This window comes from Megalopta genalis, chromosome 10 (assembly GCF_051020955.1).
Source record: "Megalopta genalis isolate 19385.01 chromosome 10, iyMegGena1_principal, whole genome shotgun sequence".
NCBI classification, from domain to species: domain Eukaryota; kingdom Metazoa; phylum Arthropoda; class Insecta; order Hymenoptera; family Halictidae; genus Megalopta; species Megalopta genalis.
Window position 1 is genome coordinate 16215217 of NC_135022.1, and position 15963 is coordinate 16231179.

The 15963-nt window shown below is 43.3% G+C and overlaps 1 protein-coding gene across 2 annotated transcripts in view; it reads left to right on the top strand.

The window, feature by feature from the left end:
* The window catches only part of vn (membrane-bound neuregulin protein vein), a 391821-nt gene that overhangs the window by 270401 nt on the left and 105457 nt on the right, over nt 1-15963 (top strand). For both annotated transcript variants that reach the window (XR_013034198.1, XM_076524696.1), the window contains exon 3: nt 1814-1956. Coding sequence is in view for 1 of the 2 variants with exons in the window: in XM_076524696.1 (XP_076380811.1) it covers nt 1814-1956 (143 nt within the window). In the remaining variant the exon portion in view is untranslated. The remainder of the gene's footprint in view (nt 1-1813; nt 1957-15963) is intronic.

Consider the following 15963-nt stretch of genomic DNA (forward strand, 5'->3'; position numbering starts at 1 on the left):
GCGGACACAGCTGGCCGAACACTTGTTTTTCCCTGGTACACCGATCGAATCTGTATTATTTATTTATTGCGAACGAGATGGCCCCATTTTGTCCGCATAAATCAGTCGTGCGGAGTTTGACACCCGATTTATGGTACCTGTTCCCTTGATGGATTTCAGATTTACGATTAAAAGTAAATCATGAATGTTATTTTTTCGCTGCCGGCGACATTAACTGACAGCCCCGGTTCAGGAACAGCTGAAACGTTAAGAGAACACGCTAGAACGGAATTACTTGAATTCTTTCAGCGTTCAAAACGAAGATGTTAGACGTACACGCGCTCGTTGCACCGGATAATCTTAACGGATTCGCCGTGGAATCGTTGGAATATAAGAACTCCCTATATTCTACATTCTATTCTGTTAAGAATGTAAAATGCAGTCGTAAAGTTAAGGACACTTGTAATACGGCGTAACTTTTTTAAAACTCGACTAAACGACTTGAATCTTTTTTTAGATGACATAGGTCTAGCCTATTAGGCAATGACTGTAATACTTCATTTTAATTTTTTTTTAACGACAAAAGAAAATAAGGAACTTATGCTTTTCAACATTTTTGCATCTGAGCCTGCAACGAAAATTTAAAAAGTGCGTTTCGTAGATAACTTATGCGCATGCTGAAGCTTTCATTGAAATCGATTAACGCAGAGTCGAGTCACTGAAAGATATTTGGACCGTTCAATCAAGCTATTTTGCACTCGAAGCCATTTAACTGTAAATCAAAAATAATTTCTCTGACTTATAATATTTCCATTTTATACGACGAAGTGCATTTTATGCATATGAGATTGAGTTTTATAGCGACTTGTACAACAGTTACACTTTCAACAATTTTTTAAATCTAAACTTTGTCGATATGAAAATTATCTTGGAACATGATACAACAATTCTAGTGGTGCCTCAGAGTCGCCTCTCGAGTGCAAAGGCTTAAAATATCAACTTCGTTATTCAAATACATTACACATACATTCTTCACGAATCTCCCACTAAAGAAGATATCCCTAATGAAACTCCGGCTCGCCTCGCTGATTACCGAAATTTAGTTGACCTCCCCGGATTTCAATTTACGTTCTCGCGCGAGGCTCCAGCCCGAACGGAAGGTCCGGTCGAAGCTTAATAAATTGCATCGCGGTCTCGCTACAATCAGCTAGGAAATTGCGGAGCTCGCAGGAATTTTCTGTAGACGATTCGTCGAACGACGCGGGACATTCTCCTCGAGCAGGGTGCAGGGTGAGCCTGCGGCAGGCTAGAAGGCGGGTCGCTGCGATCGGCATCGATACTTGCGCTAGATCCGAATTCCGGCCGCGAGTAATCCGCGACGTTCGAAAAGTTATTAAATTTGCCAGCGCGTCTCGGAGCCAAGTTCGTCGGGGGCCGCTGGCAGGAAGTTTCGGCTTCTTCATACGGAAAAACGAGTTTCCCTCGGATGGAAGTCCAGAAATTTCAGGCTGCTCTAAACCCGCTCGCGGTGGCTCGTCCCGACGATAGTATGAGTATTCGGGGTATATATATCTCTCTCTCTTCTCCTCGGCGAGTGCGGCAAAACTTCCTGTTTGCCCCGAACTTTGCGGAATCATCTCCGGAGAGCAGACGATGGAACACGGGACGGGAACCGTCCCCGGGTATCCGTGTACTTCACGGAAAAGATAATGAACGAGCTAATCCGTTGTAGGACATGCGATCCGCGAGCGGGCTCTTCCCCTGAATTAAAGCCATTGGCGTCGCGGTGTTCGTACGCCAGCGATTTTAACGGAAGTGTATCATCTGTTTGCAGACGGAGATCGAAAGTGGTGATATCCTCCGCGAAGACAGAGGACAGTGGTACATACGAGTGCGTGGCCGAGAGTACTTCCGGACACAGGGCCTCCCTCGCGGCCCAGCTTCTAGTCGCTCACGATACGAGAATTCCGGAGACCAGTAAGTCATCTTCATTCAAAATGTATCTGCGCTGATATACAGGGTATTCTAAAAATGTTCTCGCAACATCCGGAAACAGGAGGTTCCCGAGGTCATTTGAAGTGACTTTTTCCTTGGCGAAAATGCAATCCGCGGCTTCGTTTACGAGTTATTAATGAAAAACAGTGGCCAATAAGAGGCGAGCGCGACTGGCGCGAGGCGGCCCAGCCAACGAGCGCAGCAAGCCCAGATCCGCTCGTTGGCGCCACGCCTCGCGGCAGCCGAGCTCGTCTCTCATTGGTCGGTGTTTTTCGTTAATAACTCGTAAACGAAGCCGCGGATTGCATTTTCGCTGAGGAAAAAGTTACTTCAAATGATCTCAGGAATATTCTATTTCTAGATTGCGAGACACTTTTGGAACTAATTTATTCGTACTTCGTAAAACGCTATAACCTTTCTCAAGCTGAACTAAATAACTTGAATTTTTGTTAAATGTTAGACGGACTAATTTACTGTACAATAATCAAAATACTTTGTTTTAATTACACAATTACTTAGAATGATTTACTTTGTTTAATGCCTTGAAACGATTCACGGAAATTACTGTTCCTTATTATCAGCAAATGGTGCCAGCAACGAATCTATTATAAATTAATAAGAACGCCGAATTTCGTCCAACACTAATTATCGAAAACGTATGACAAAAAATGAGAAAATAAATTGCGGACTTCAGAGTCCTTATTTTATAATTATTCAGATTGCAAAGGTGTTGTTACTGGCAATTACTGGATATATCTGCTGATTCAGTTGCACTTTGAAATTGCGTAAAGCAATCAGCTTTACACAATGGTAAAAAATGAATAAGATGGAATAATAAATAAGAACGAAAACCTTAGATGAGGTGAGACGAGTTTTAACGTTGATTGTTCACGTTTTTCAGTACAAATAAAACGATCTATAGACTAGATCACTTCTTCAGTATATGTACACGAAAACTGTTTCAAATTGACACAAGGGACGAACGATGGTTAAAAGAAATTCAAGTCGGTCGCTTTGAACCCTTTGCACTTCGAAGCCAAATTAACGGAAAATTTCATACAATTTTTGTGACCCACCGTATTCCCACTTTATATAACCTAATGCATTTTATACGTATGAAATTAAATTTTGTGATCGATGCAACAAGTTATCCTTTCAACAGAGTTCTTCAAATACGAACAAATTCGATTAATAAAATTATTTTGAAACGCGACGTAACAATTTTTAATGGCGCCTTGGAGTCGCCATTTGAATGGAAAGAGTTAATTTAATTTATATTGAATGCTTCTGCGAACCAGCAAAATTTCCATTCTACTATATTCTAATCTTTTGGAAGAACGTGCTTCGACGGAAATCGCGGGAACAGTTCGAGCACGAGCGACGCTGTGGAAAACGATGCAAGACGTTGTAATCCGTGCAACAAACGAATAATTTCGACGGTAACACAGTGTAGCGCGAAAACGTTCGAAAAATAGTTCGGGGGTGCGTCGGGGCGTATCGGTATTTCGGTTTCAAAGGGGACGCCGGAATTCTAGGATTCGGTGGGTCCGGCTCCGGCAGCTTCGTTACCGGTGGCCGTCGATCGACGACACAGAGGACGGCGGGGGCGGTTTCGAAACAAAAAGAGCGTCGGACGCGTTTTGTTCCGGCCGGCCGACTGGATTTCCGGCAATCGATCGATCGACAGACCCGACCGACCAACCGAACGAACGGCGAACACCTGCGGATGGAATCGGCTCGAAGCGGAGCAAAGGGGTCGATATACAGGAGCACGTTCGAGTTACCCGGCCGGTGTTGTCATAACGTCGATCGTGCGTGAAGCCGTCGCGTCGCGAAATTGTCGATCCCGGTGCGTGAAAAAAATAACTTCACACCTCGCGGAACGCTACTTCGCAGCTTCCGTGCAGGCAGTTGCAATAACTGGGCCGCACCGCGTTGTTCTCTCCAGGAGAATTATTCTCTTTTTGCTCGGGCTGCTTTTTTTCCCTCGAAATCGCTCGAGCGATGCCGATTTCGCTCGCCGCGCGAATAAATATCGACGGTAGACGAAGGAGGGATTTTCTTCGATCGTAAACAAGAATTTAGGGCCGTCTATTATTTTATCTGCCGATCCTTAACGTTTCGCGGTCGGAGACGTTTTAACTCGAAATCTTCAAAATAGTTTTTCCATTTAATACAGCTAGGTGTGTTTTGTGGTGACGAAATGGAATTTTGTGACTCGTGCAACTGTTACAGTTTTAACAGTTTCTTTTTTTAATATAAAGGAATTTGATAATATTAAAGTTATTTTGAAACGTGATAAAGCAATTGACCTATTTCTACCGGAGGGGTCAAAATAACTAAATGCGAAAACTTTTGAAATTACAAATACACTCACGATCCATTGTACTGCGTACAATTTTACAACGAAAGGATAAGAAAAAAGAAAACTGCTTTCCATAATTAATCAATTCACATATTCCAGAAAAAGTCACACAAAATTTTAAAAACCAAAATATACTGAGAACGAGTGATAATTATCTTATATTATTTTACAACGAAAGGACAAGAAAAAGGAAAATTGCTTTTCATAATTAATCAATTCACATATTCCAGAGAAAGTCGCACAAAATCTTAAAAACCAAAATATACTGAGAACGAGTGATAATTATCTTATATTATTTTACAACGAAAGGACAAGAAAAAAGAAATCTGCTTTCCATAATTAATCAATTCACATATTCGAGAAAAAGTCACACCAAATTTTAAAAACCAAAATATACTGAGAACGAGTGATAATTATCTTATATTATTTTACAACGAAAGGACAAGAAAAAAGAAATCTGCTTTCCATAATTAATCAATTCACATATTCCAGAAAATGTCACACCAAATTTTAAAAACCAAAATATATACTGAGAACGAGTGATAATTATCAAAAATGCCAAACATTCATTCCGAGCCTCTTCAAGCCCTGCAGTTGCCACTCGTGTGCAAAGGGTTAATCGAGCATCATAATCCGGTAGAAACTAGCCAACTCGAAAGCTCGCATTTAATAAAATCCGCAATGATGCAAAACTCGTCAGTTCACCGAGCAATTGCGCCTCGAATATCAGAGATCCCACCTTGGCCCTTTGACGGTGCGTTGGGAGACACGTGAGCATAGTTGACACCCGACGACGACGCCAGCGTCAAAGGGCCGAGACGACGTAAACTGTCTCCGGGTAAAGCGTCTCAAAGCAAAGATGCTCGCTACGTATTCAACGTTGAGAATCGTCTTTGTACCGGGAGTTATCGATCGGTCCTCGGGGGGGTATGAGGCCCCGTAGAAACGTCCGCCGGGCGAAGTCTAGTTTATGGGTTTTCATAATACCTGCAACATTTGGTAGACGCTTTTCGCCTGGGTGTATTTATGCCGGTCGAGAAGTGCACCGAAGGGAAACAGTTAAACGGAGGGAAAAAGGGCAGTCGAAAAGGAGTGGGAGGAGAAAGAGAGAGAGAAAGGGGCACAGAGAAAGGGAGAGAGAGAGAAGAGGGGAGAGTTTCCCCGTTTGGCCTCGGCGAAACTCGTTCTTCGTAACCTGTTACGAACACGTAACTCACCGCCGGTGCAATTTCGACCGCGATACGAGATAGTCGGGGTTCGAAGGAATTGCCGGCGTTGGCCGAGCAAGAGGAAATTCCTCTCGATTCGCTCGAAAATACCGAGCGCAGCAGGAAACCGCTCTTCACCGGCGCCCGACACTCGAGCCCTCGGCCACAAAGAACCGCTTAAACGGCGGAATACTCGAAAGCGGTCGCGTCGAGCGGCGTCGAGACGCGTCGCGCCGGCGAGGAAACAAAGCCGCGAGGAAAGAAATTGTCGGCGGCCGTCTCTCGATGCCGGGAAGAATAACGATGTTTGCGCGGACGGAAACGATACGGCGGTCCCGATTTATGGGCCTGTAATCGCGGACGATAAACCAGGGATTAAGCAGCTGATGCGATAATGCCGGCATAGTTCGGCGGTTCCGGCACGGCCTGGAAAGCTTGCGGTTCGCCGCCACCGTCGGGCCACGGGCTCGTGTGACGGACAAAGGGCGACAATTACAACCCTGCCAGCCACGTCAGGGTTTCATATAGCTCTGAACTGCTGATGGTGGGTCAGCTATCCGTTTTGGTACACACGCGTGTATTCGAGCGGCTCGTAAATCCTGGAACGATGGACCGGCGCGATCCTGCCCGCCGAAACCGCCCGCCGCCGTTCTTCGCTTTCCGGCGCGATCTAACCGTCGATCGTCCGAAGCTCTCTGATCGGCCGCAAACAACTCGTCGATCCCAAAAGCCACCAGGCGGTCGCATTCGATCGCCGTTAATTTCTCCTCGAGATTTCGAAGGTCGCGTCTCTTCCAAGATGCGGCACGCTGTGTTCGAGTCAGACGTGACTCGTCGTTCCGTGACGAAAACATGTTTCAGAGCTTACGATCGACGCGTGTTAACACTAGATTTACGGAACACTAAAAACGGATGCTTCGAGTTAGTTTGCGAGCAAGCGACGATGAAACATTTGTTCTGATTTTTGACGAATGTCTTTGTAACATTTGCCGCAAGTAAGACATACGTGGAACAAATAACTCATGAATGTGTCTTCACAATCTGAATAATCGTAAACTAAAAAATTGGTGATCCGTCATTTTGACGGGTTCCGTAAATCTAGTGTTAATTAAACATTGATGTCGCGGCTCTAAGTTATGATACTATGAAATATATTTAAATTTTGCTCGTGTTTACTAATTCAACCCTAAACCGGTACGGTGGTGTTTACAAAAATTGCAGTAAACAACACGAAAGAATGTGTTAATCTAATTGTTGATAAACATTCTTACCAAGCCCTAAACGTGTGTTGTTTTATACGAATTACAAGAGTGCATTTATTTAAACCTGTCGACATTTTTATTATAATGTATGCATAGACTGACTTTACTCAATTATTTTATACGGAAGAATCTTTGTAACTTCAGCGACTTTAAAACAAAATATGAGCCGTTTATTTTGAAAGTGGCATAAGTCATTTTACCGTAATGAAAAGTGGTGATTTTTTAATGTTTATACGAAATTATTTATATTGAGAAAAATATCAGTATCCTGAGATAACAAATACAAGTAAATCTTCTCGAAAGTTAGCATCCATATTTTTAAACGGTGTTAAAACGCAAACCCTTAAATATATCGACTTAAAAACAAAGTGACTTATGCCACTTTCAAAATAAACAGCTCATATGTGAAACTGTTCATTTCAAACGTTTCGGCAGGTTTAGTGTCGAAATAAAATAGAAATTCGAGTTCAACGTTCGGCACAATCGTGACGTCAGTATACTAGTTAAGGATTAACACTGATGAAAAATGAAGTACCAAAAGCAATTTATACACAAACGATACCAACTACCAATAAAATTTTCCAGTTTGTTACTTAGTACGCGACCATTAACACTATTCCTACCGGGACCGGTCAAATGACCGTTTTTAAATTTTCAATTGGAATTTCTTACATTCAACGTAAGTGAATCGCCTTTAAACTTTACGACTTTTCCTCATATATATGTATGATACATTTTTCAATATTCACTTATTTTTTTATTGTTTATTTTCTGAGAAATATTTGTAGTCTGTCTTACCTACCACGACCGGTCATTTGACCGGTAGTACGATTTATACATTTTTGTAATAGTTATAAGAAAGTGCACAGGGGCAGAGGCATTTAGAGTGTTGGGATATAAATGGGAACTGTCTACTGCAAAGTTATATGCATTTTTGCAATTATGTATGCACGCGGCGCATATGAGGCTAAGAATATGGATATAGCACTTCTATGGAATAAAAAGTGGGGCCCGCCTTTTTTCTCAAATACTATGAGTAGACATGACTTTACGGAGATTATGAGATTTATTCGATTTGACGACAGAAATCAACGAAGCCAACGGTTACAAACCGATAAATTCGCCATGATTTCCGAAGTTTGGTACAAGTTTATTGACAACAGTCAAAATTGTTATAAACCAGGACCATATATTACTATTGACGAACAATTGTTTCCAACGAAAGCAAGGTGTAGATTCACTCAATACATGCCCAATAAACCGGACAAATTTGGTATAAAATTTTGGTTAGCATCCGATGTACGTAAACGGCTTTCCATATTTGGCATAACCTTGACATAACCATCAGTTCCTCTTGGAGAGTTCGTCACTATGAAATTAGCAGAATCGTATGTAGGATGTGGAAGAAATATAACCACAGACAACTTTTTACAAGCCTACCTTTAGCAACAAAACTTTTAGCAAAAAAAAAACTACGATTATTGGGACAATCAGAGCAAATAGAAAAGAGCTACCAAGACTGGCAAAACTGAAAAACGACGACATGGCACTTTTCTCAACCAAACTCTATCGCTCAAATAATTGTATGTTGACAATTTACAAAGCCAAACCAAGAAAGAAAGTTCTAGTTCTCAGTTCAATGCACAACTCCGTACAAGTTGAAGTAAATGACACCCGATCACCGGAAACAATTCAATTGTATAATAGCACCAAATTTGGCGTAGATGCGACCGATCAAATGGCCAGAAATTATTCGGTAAAATCTAAATTTCGGAGATGGCCTTTGCAAGTATTTTTTAATATCTTGGATTTAGCCGGGATAAATGCATGGGTGTTATATAAAGAAACTGCGGGAGGAGAAATTACAAGACAGGAATTTCTATTCCAATTGGCAGAAGAACTTGCCATCGAATATCAACGAGAGCTCGGCACAGAAAATCAACCAATACCCATCGCAAGTACAAGTACAGGTTCCCGTGAACGGAAAACATGTCAGATAAGGTATTGTAAAGATAATAAGACGAACAAAATCTGTCTAAAATGTAAAAAGTACGTATGCGGAAAATGTACAGTTGAGAAGCCCATTTGTAAAAAATGCGACGAAAAAGAATGAAATGTAGATTATGTACTCTTGAATAAAAGAAAATATATTTTTATACTGGTAAACTGGCTATTGGTCTGCATTCAATATTGAAAATATAAGTTGTGAAAGACCGGTCATTTGACCGGTCGCGGTAGGAATAGGTATACGTGAAGTGTCGGTAGGAATAGTGTTAACCAGTTAACTGTGTTTGACGAGTATACCCGTCATGGAGAAGTGGCAGTATTTTGTATTATGACGAGTATACTCGTCGTGCGTAAAAGGTAGCGACCATTGGCTGTTAAAATTGTAATTTTTGTGAAAACAAAAACATATTCTGAAATTTCAAGATGTTTAGAATATTTTTAGGCCAGACCAGGAGTAAAACAAACAAATAAAACATATCAATAATTACATGAATAATTCGCGATATTGGTGTTCGACATGCAATGTACCATTATGTATCGTCCCTTGCTTTGTTGAATACCACTCTAAAGCAGCGATTTGAATTTTTAACTTTCATAAGTATTTGATTTTTCTTGCGTTTTTCGTTTATTATCTATGCAGTATACGTTAATGTTGAGCGAACAAGTAAATATTAGTAATAAAATTGTTAATTTTATAAACTAAAACTTACTCTGTGTTCGACGAGTATACTCGTCATCGCTTGATTCTCGCGACACGTATAGGTGCGCGCTTTGAAAAGGAGGCGCCACAGCTAACTGGTTAAATATGTAGACACCTAATTTCGTCGAGGAAGTTCAATCGCTCGAATAACGAGACGCAACACGCGGATCGATTACGTGTTCAGTGTTTAACGAATATACCGACCCGTTTGCCAACAGAGTCTCTCCCAGCAGGCTTTTATTGGCCGGGGAAGCGGGTCCTTGGGCCGCGTCTAGATGCGACCATGACTTTGGCCGCTGCCATGGTTAGCGCTCGATCGTGGTAACAGATTGTGGTAACGTTTATAAGCCTAGAGTTCCACGAAAGAGCGTACCGCCTCCCGCTATACTACAATAACATTTACCACAAACTTTTACTACGGCTCGAATGCTGCTCGTGTGCCCCACTCCCAGCTGGTCTACCCGCCGCACTATGTTCTAACAATTGCCGTTGCGACTGCAACGGCACGCGCTTTACTGCCGCGGAGGTGTAACTTGATACAATAACGCGCGTTCCGCGTCGTTTAACCCGCGAAGGAGCCGAGTCACAGACCCGTGTTCTGCCACCGGCTGAGATCAATGGAATTATGGTAGCTGGCACGGGAGCTACGTGCAATGAACTTCGGAAGCGCCGTCGAAGACGGTTCCCAACGATAGCGCAGCCAATCGATGCGCTAGACTGTTGTCGGGCTAATCGATCGCGATTCTTGGATCACGAACATGTTGGTACTCTTGCGCGTCCGATCGAATCGAAGAGGCCCATTCAAAATATTCCACAGGATAACGACTTCGATCTGCAGACGTTCGTTGACCCTTCGGTGACGAACATAATCGAAGGGATCGTGGACAAGCTACAGTGGTAGCTTACACAAAAGTGTAGGTACATCTTTGAAAATAACTTAATAAATAACTTTTTCAAATCTGATCTATATGACTTGAATTTTTTTTAGATGATAGAGGGATTAGTTTACTAAACGATGGCTGAAGAGCTTTTCTTTCAATGTTGTTATTGCTTGGAATGAAAAGGAAAAATTAAAAATCCTCGTTTTTTTACTTTTTCATCTGAGCTTAGAACGAAAATCTAAAGAATGCCGTAACTCATATGCGTGCTGAAAATTTGATCGAAATCGGTTAACCCAGAGTCGAGGTACAGGCGTTGAAAAATTTGTTAAACTGCAGATTTCTTACAGTTTTTGGTCAAAATCGTGATAAAACTGCGATTTTTGCGATCTTTAATTTGTTGTAACTCGTAACAACGTGAATCGATTTCGATAAAATTTTCAACATGCACATAACTTACCGAGATCTACGAAAGACATTTTTTAAATTTTCGTTGTAGGGGCTCAGATAAAAAAGTGAAAAAATGAGAGATTTTTATTTATTTTCTTTTGTCATTCCAAGTAGTAGTAAAATTAAAAAAAAAGCATTTCAGTCATCGTCTAGTAAACTAGTTCCTCTATCATCTAAAAAATATTCAAGTCTGTTTTAAAATAGTTTTAAAAATTATACGAACACTTTTGTGAGCAACGAGTATACAACCTAATCCAAACACTATGTACGGTACTTTCACGATAATTACATCTTTTTATTTGTTCGTTTTATTTCGCCTTGGCCTCCAAGCTTTCGAAACATCTTAAAATAGAGCTTTCGCTAAAACTGCAATTTATAGACAAATTTGTTATGCGCGACAAATGTACTCGTCAAGAATAGCTAACTGATTAAATGAACGAAGCCGCGTCAAACACGGCAGGAAAGAATAACGTATACATCAGGTTTCTCAGACGTGCAATAAAATTATGGCTGAACGATGGCTAATAGAAAACTGGCTCTGTCAAAGATGACCTGTGTCCTCAGAAAGAAACACCTTCGATTAGATCGTCGCCTCGTCAGATAAAGAGCCCGCGCATTTTGCACACGATGGGAAAGTAAAGCTATCGTTTCTGTTCTCCCTCGGCGGTTCCGTTCCTCTGATGTCACCGAGCGTGACGAGGTTTCGTGCTTAAGTTCCGCGGAAGAAATCCTCGAGCGGTCAAACACCTGCGCCGGCTCGGAGGGCGTGGGACGGTTCGTTTGTGCCGTCGCGTGGGAGTGCGCGCGTAAACAGAAAGCACGTGGAAATTGCGAAAACCGAGGTCCGACTCGAGAAATCGGCGAGGGGAGAGTCGGCTTTCAGCCTCGGACAAAGGGTCGTTCCGCGATCCGGGGAATCGCGGTGGCCATGCTTCCACTCTTTTCAGCGTCGGTTCCGCTCGAAAACAAACACGCCGCGAAATTGGCGACGAGTCGGCAAGATTTTTCTGATGCAGCGCGACGCGTCGGCCTTGCGATCGAGTTGACGATTGAACGACAAGGGTCGCGATTATCGGCCGACAATTCCGATTAAGCACCGATCGGATAACGACGATAGAGGCGAGAAGATGAAGAGAAAGGCAGGGAGAGAGAGAGAAGGGGGAGGAAGGGAGGGAGGAAGGAAGGAAGGAAGGAAGGAAGGAAGGAAGACGAAGAGGAAAAGCAAAGGAACACTCGACTCCCCCGTTTAACGCTCTCGAAGGTGAAGAGACGCGAAACAGGGACAATTAGGAGAGGCGGGGCGAAGGGCCAACGGAGGAATGACGAAATAGCAGCTATTACGAGCGGAAGGTAAGCCCTACTTCGCTGCGTCGTTGAGTCTCGCGGATGCTAACGCCGAGAGCGATATGCTCTCTCCGCTCGGCGTGTTGTCTTTCGGAGCATTGTTTCTTGACGGAGCGGCGGCGGCCGGAGGGTGGAACAGGGCTGTATGGTGCTCGCTGGGGGTGGCTGGTATCGTGGATACAGTGCTCCTTCCGCCATTCTTACGGAATTAATTAAAAGCGAGCCAGTCGAGTGTACGGTTCGCGTCGGATTACGGGAACCGGAGATCGTTCCATCGTGAACTTCCCGCCCCCTGACTTACGATCTCTCTAAGACTTTTTTCTTCTTCTTCTGCCTCTTCTTCTTCCTCGCATTTTCCTTTTTTTCCCCCACTTCTTCCACCCTTTCTCTTTTTTATATCTCTACGAGTCTTTTTGAAGGTTTTCAGAAAGAGCAACATTGTTCCCGGATACGCTAGGATTTTCTTACGACCCGGTTTACGACAGCCGCCTCGCGAACTTTCCCGGATACGATTGCTTAAAGGGTCCTGATAAACGAAAGAGCTTAACTCCGAGTGCGCAGCACCGCCGTTCGCGCAACCCTTCGGTCAGGCTCTCAAACTGCGCCCACTCATTCTTACGCGGCATTGTTCGAGTTCGATTATTACGCGATAAAAACGTCGGGGAAACGATAATTAAGCTCCGCGCTCGAACCTGCTCACGGCTTCTCCACGGTTACTCGGTTCCGGATATCATCCTTTCTGATGTAACGTCGCGATATTTTTAAACAGGTTGCGCAACTTCGTGCATTCATCGCTAACGCGCGTCGCCGAGTTATATCATTTTGTTTCGGACAGCCTCGAACTATTCGCGAGGAAAATAGCCTGTAATTTAATTCCAGGTGCTCCCTGCTCGTCTACGGAACAGCGTATTTGCATAAACTTCCGCAGTCTGATTGCAAGTAATCGTGCCCGTCCTAATTCTGCCTCGGTTGCAGGGGCACCCTGTACATTATTATTTGACCGCGGATCCTTGCGCACGATGCTGTTGCTTCGCGTCGATTTAAGTTGAACAGAAATTACCGAGGTCATTTTTATTTCGTGATCTAATCGAGCCGTTTAAAGGGAACCTGGCGCGAGTCAATTTTTTGCTAGGCTGATTTAACCCTAAGTGCTCCGCGCTTTTCTCGAATACTGTCTACCAGCAGCTCCGGCACGTTTTTGGAGCGGAGCGTCTGAGATAAAGGAAGTCTTATTTCGAGCGGAAAAGATCACGCGTCCTTGTGAATGCATTTGATTTTATTGATTTTATAAATATACATTTTCCTATTGTAAATAAAAGATAAATTTTAAATTTTGTAATTTACCATGGTGTGAAATCTTTGGTAACAATCTCCCATGTGCATTTTGGGTTTACTTGGACAAGAGTCACACAGTATTCGCTTTGCCAAATAGAGATACTAGATATTTCTTTCAAGTTTAGAGCATTTTCTGCGTAATTGTTGGTTTCTTTTATAATTTCATTTACCAATTCGTCCGTGAAAAATAATTTAAAATATTGTACCGGCTGTTCAATGTTTGTAGGAACTTGTAGTCCAATGACCTGTGGCAATACACTAAAAGGTATTCTATCTGGAATATGTAATTCTTCCGTAACATCACGCCGTTCATCCAAGTCTTGTAACGAATCTTCGCTTTCGCTTTCAATAATTCTCATTCTTCGTCTCTTTGGTAGTATAATTTCGCTACTACTACTCGAAGTGTCAGAATCATAACCAACATTGTCTTTCACAATGTCTTTTAACTCTTCAAAATCAAATACGTCTTCCGTATCACTCAACTCTAAATCCTCATCATAATATTTATTTTTCTCCATGTTGCTAACCACAGAAAAGGTCAAAAAATAGTTTAATCGTAATGGTACAGACTTAGCACGTTTTAACTACAGATAACAATTGCTAACGCCGACGATAACGTATGCTAAAAACATTTGGCTCCGCAGCGGAGCCTACGGAGTTACGGAACAAATAACAAATCTCTCCGTAGCGGAGCCTTCTGAGCGCTAAGGGTTAATATTATTAAATTATTTAGTGTAATACTTTATTCGATCTTTTTTTATTATTTCAAGTTAAAGCTTGGAAAAAGTCTACGCGAAAGAGCTGTTAACAACTTTGTATGCATTTTACAGAACCTTTAATTCATCCTCCTTTAGGTTATGAGGTGTTCTGGTAAATAACTGGTGCGTGCGGTGTAACTATTAAACTTTATTTATTAAGTTGCGTAGAAACACTTTCGGGTAACGTGACGTCGTAGCAAGAGAGGTATGAGAAGTATCGAAGGTATGCGAGGTATATGAGAGCGAGCGTCTCACTGTTGCTCTTTTTATATTTTCCTGTTTGCCCCCGGCAAGGGTTCTGGACACCCCCTGATTGGTTGACCCGCGAATGGGTTTTCCCAATCAGCGTTGTCCATCTCCTTCTCACCGCGTTGTCCCTTACGCCCTGAGCGCGTCCCGTTTTGGGACCGCGTGGTGATCGGAGTGGGTGCGTTTTTTATGATGTAACGGCCTGGGTTTTCCTCAGGGCCGTTGCGCTCGGACGTCCGGCGTTCGGGTCCGTTTTGCGTGCCCTTCGGAGTTTCCCGTTATTTATGACGGTCTCGTAGGCTATCGAGAATCAGGTAAAAAAGAAACTCTACTGGCTTATTGCCATCCGCACAGAAAACAGTTTACTCAAAGATAGCCTTTTCGAAGGAGAGTCATAAATATGTTAGTCGTTTGCGCGAGAAATAAATCTTCTCTTATGCGCGCCGACTGGCCGCTACACTCCATTATACGCGAATTAACTTTCTCGACGCCTCGATTATTCTAGCTTGACATGATCCACGTGAAAAAATTCGTGTCACACACTCACCTTTGCTTGAGAAAACGGTGTCGCCTAGCCTGGACCAGGCTAGATGTACCGGTGAAACAACTAAAAGTTCATTAAGGCTGTCCCTTTCGTCGAGAAACTACGATGAAATGCGACGAGTATAATAATGTACGGCGACGCTTTCGAGTCCAACAGGGCGCGAAGCGTCATTTTTTCGAAGTTCGCGAAAGATAAGAACACGGTGGTAGAACGAGGGGAGGGGAGGAAGCGAGACACGATTCACGCCGGAAGTTTCCGCAGAATGTCGCGAAAGAAATCGCGTGTCGGAGAGGAATATTCGCTGACGGGTGCTGGATACAGCGCGATAACCGACGACCGTCCCGTAAAACATTCCGCGAACCCGGTAACGAATAAACTCTCTGCGGGGGTGGTTGCTCGCATTGTCTCGCGGAGAAGAAGACGCACCCCGGTGGAAACTCCGTGACTGTCGCGCGATTCCGCGGGCACCGCCGCGGCGTCGCGGCGACGACAAGCTGGATAAACAACCACCGGCCTCGGTGGAGTGGAACGGCGCACTCTGTCTGAGTATACGTCGACCATACTACTTGCCAGACTCGGCGACGAGCTGCACACGGCTGCCAGGCTGAGCCAATTGTTCGAAAGGAGAACCGGATGATCCTCTCTACCGCTGTCTCTCGCGCGTTGATCATCGAAGCTGCAAAAATTCGAGAAAATCGAATGTCAGCTCCGACGTAACTTCATCGAACGCGGCCGTCTTACGATAGGTATTCTATTTGTCCATGAAACATTAAACGGCGATGTCGCATGCTCGGATATACCACGATGCTCCGCGCTTGAATGTTCCGTCACATCGGTCAGGGAATATACGAATCTCGCAACACGACGAGATCAAATAACTCATAAAATA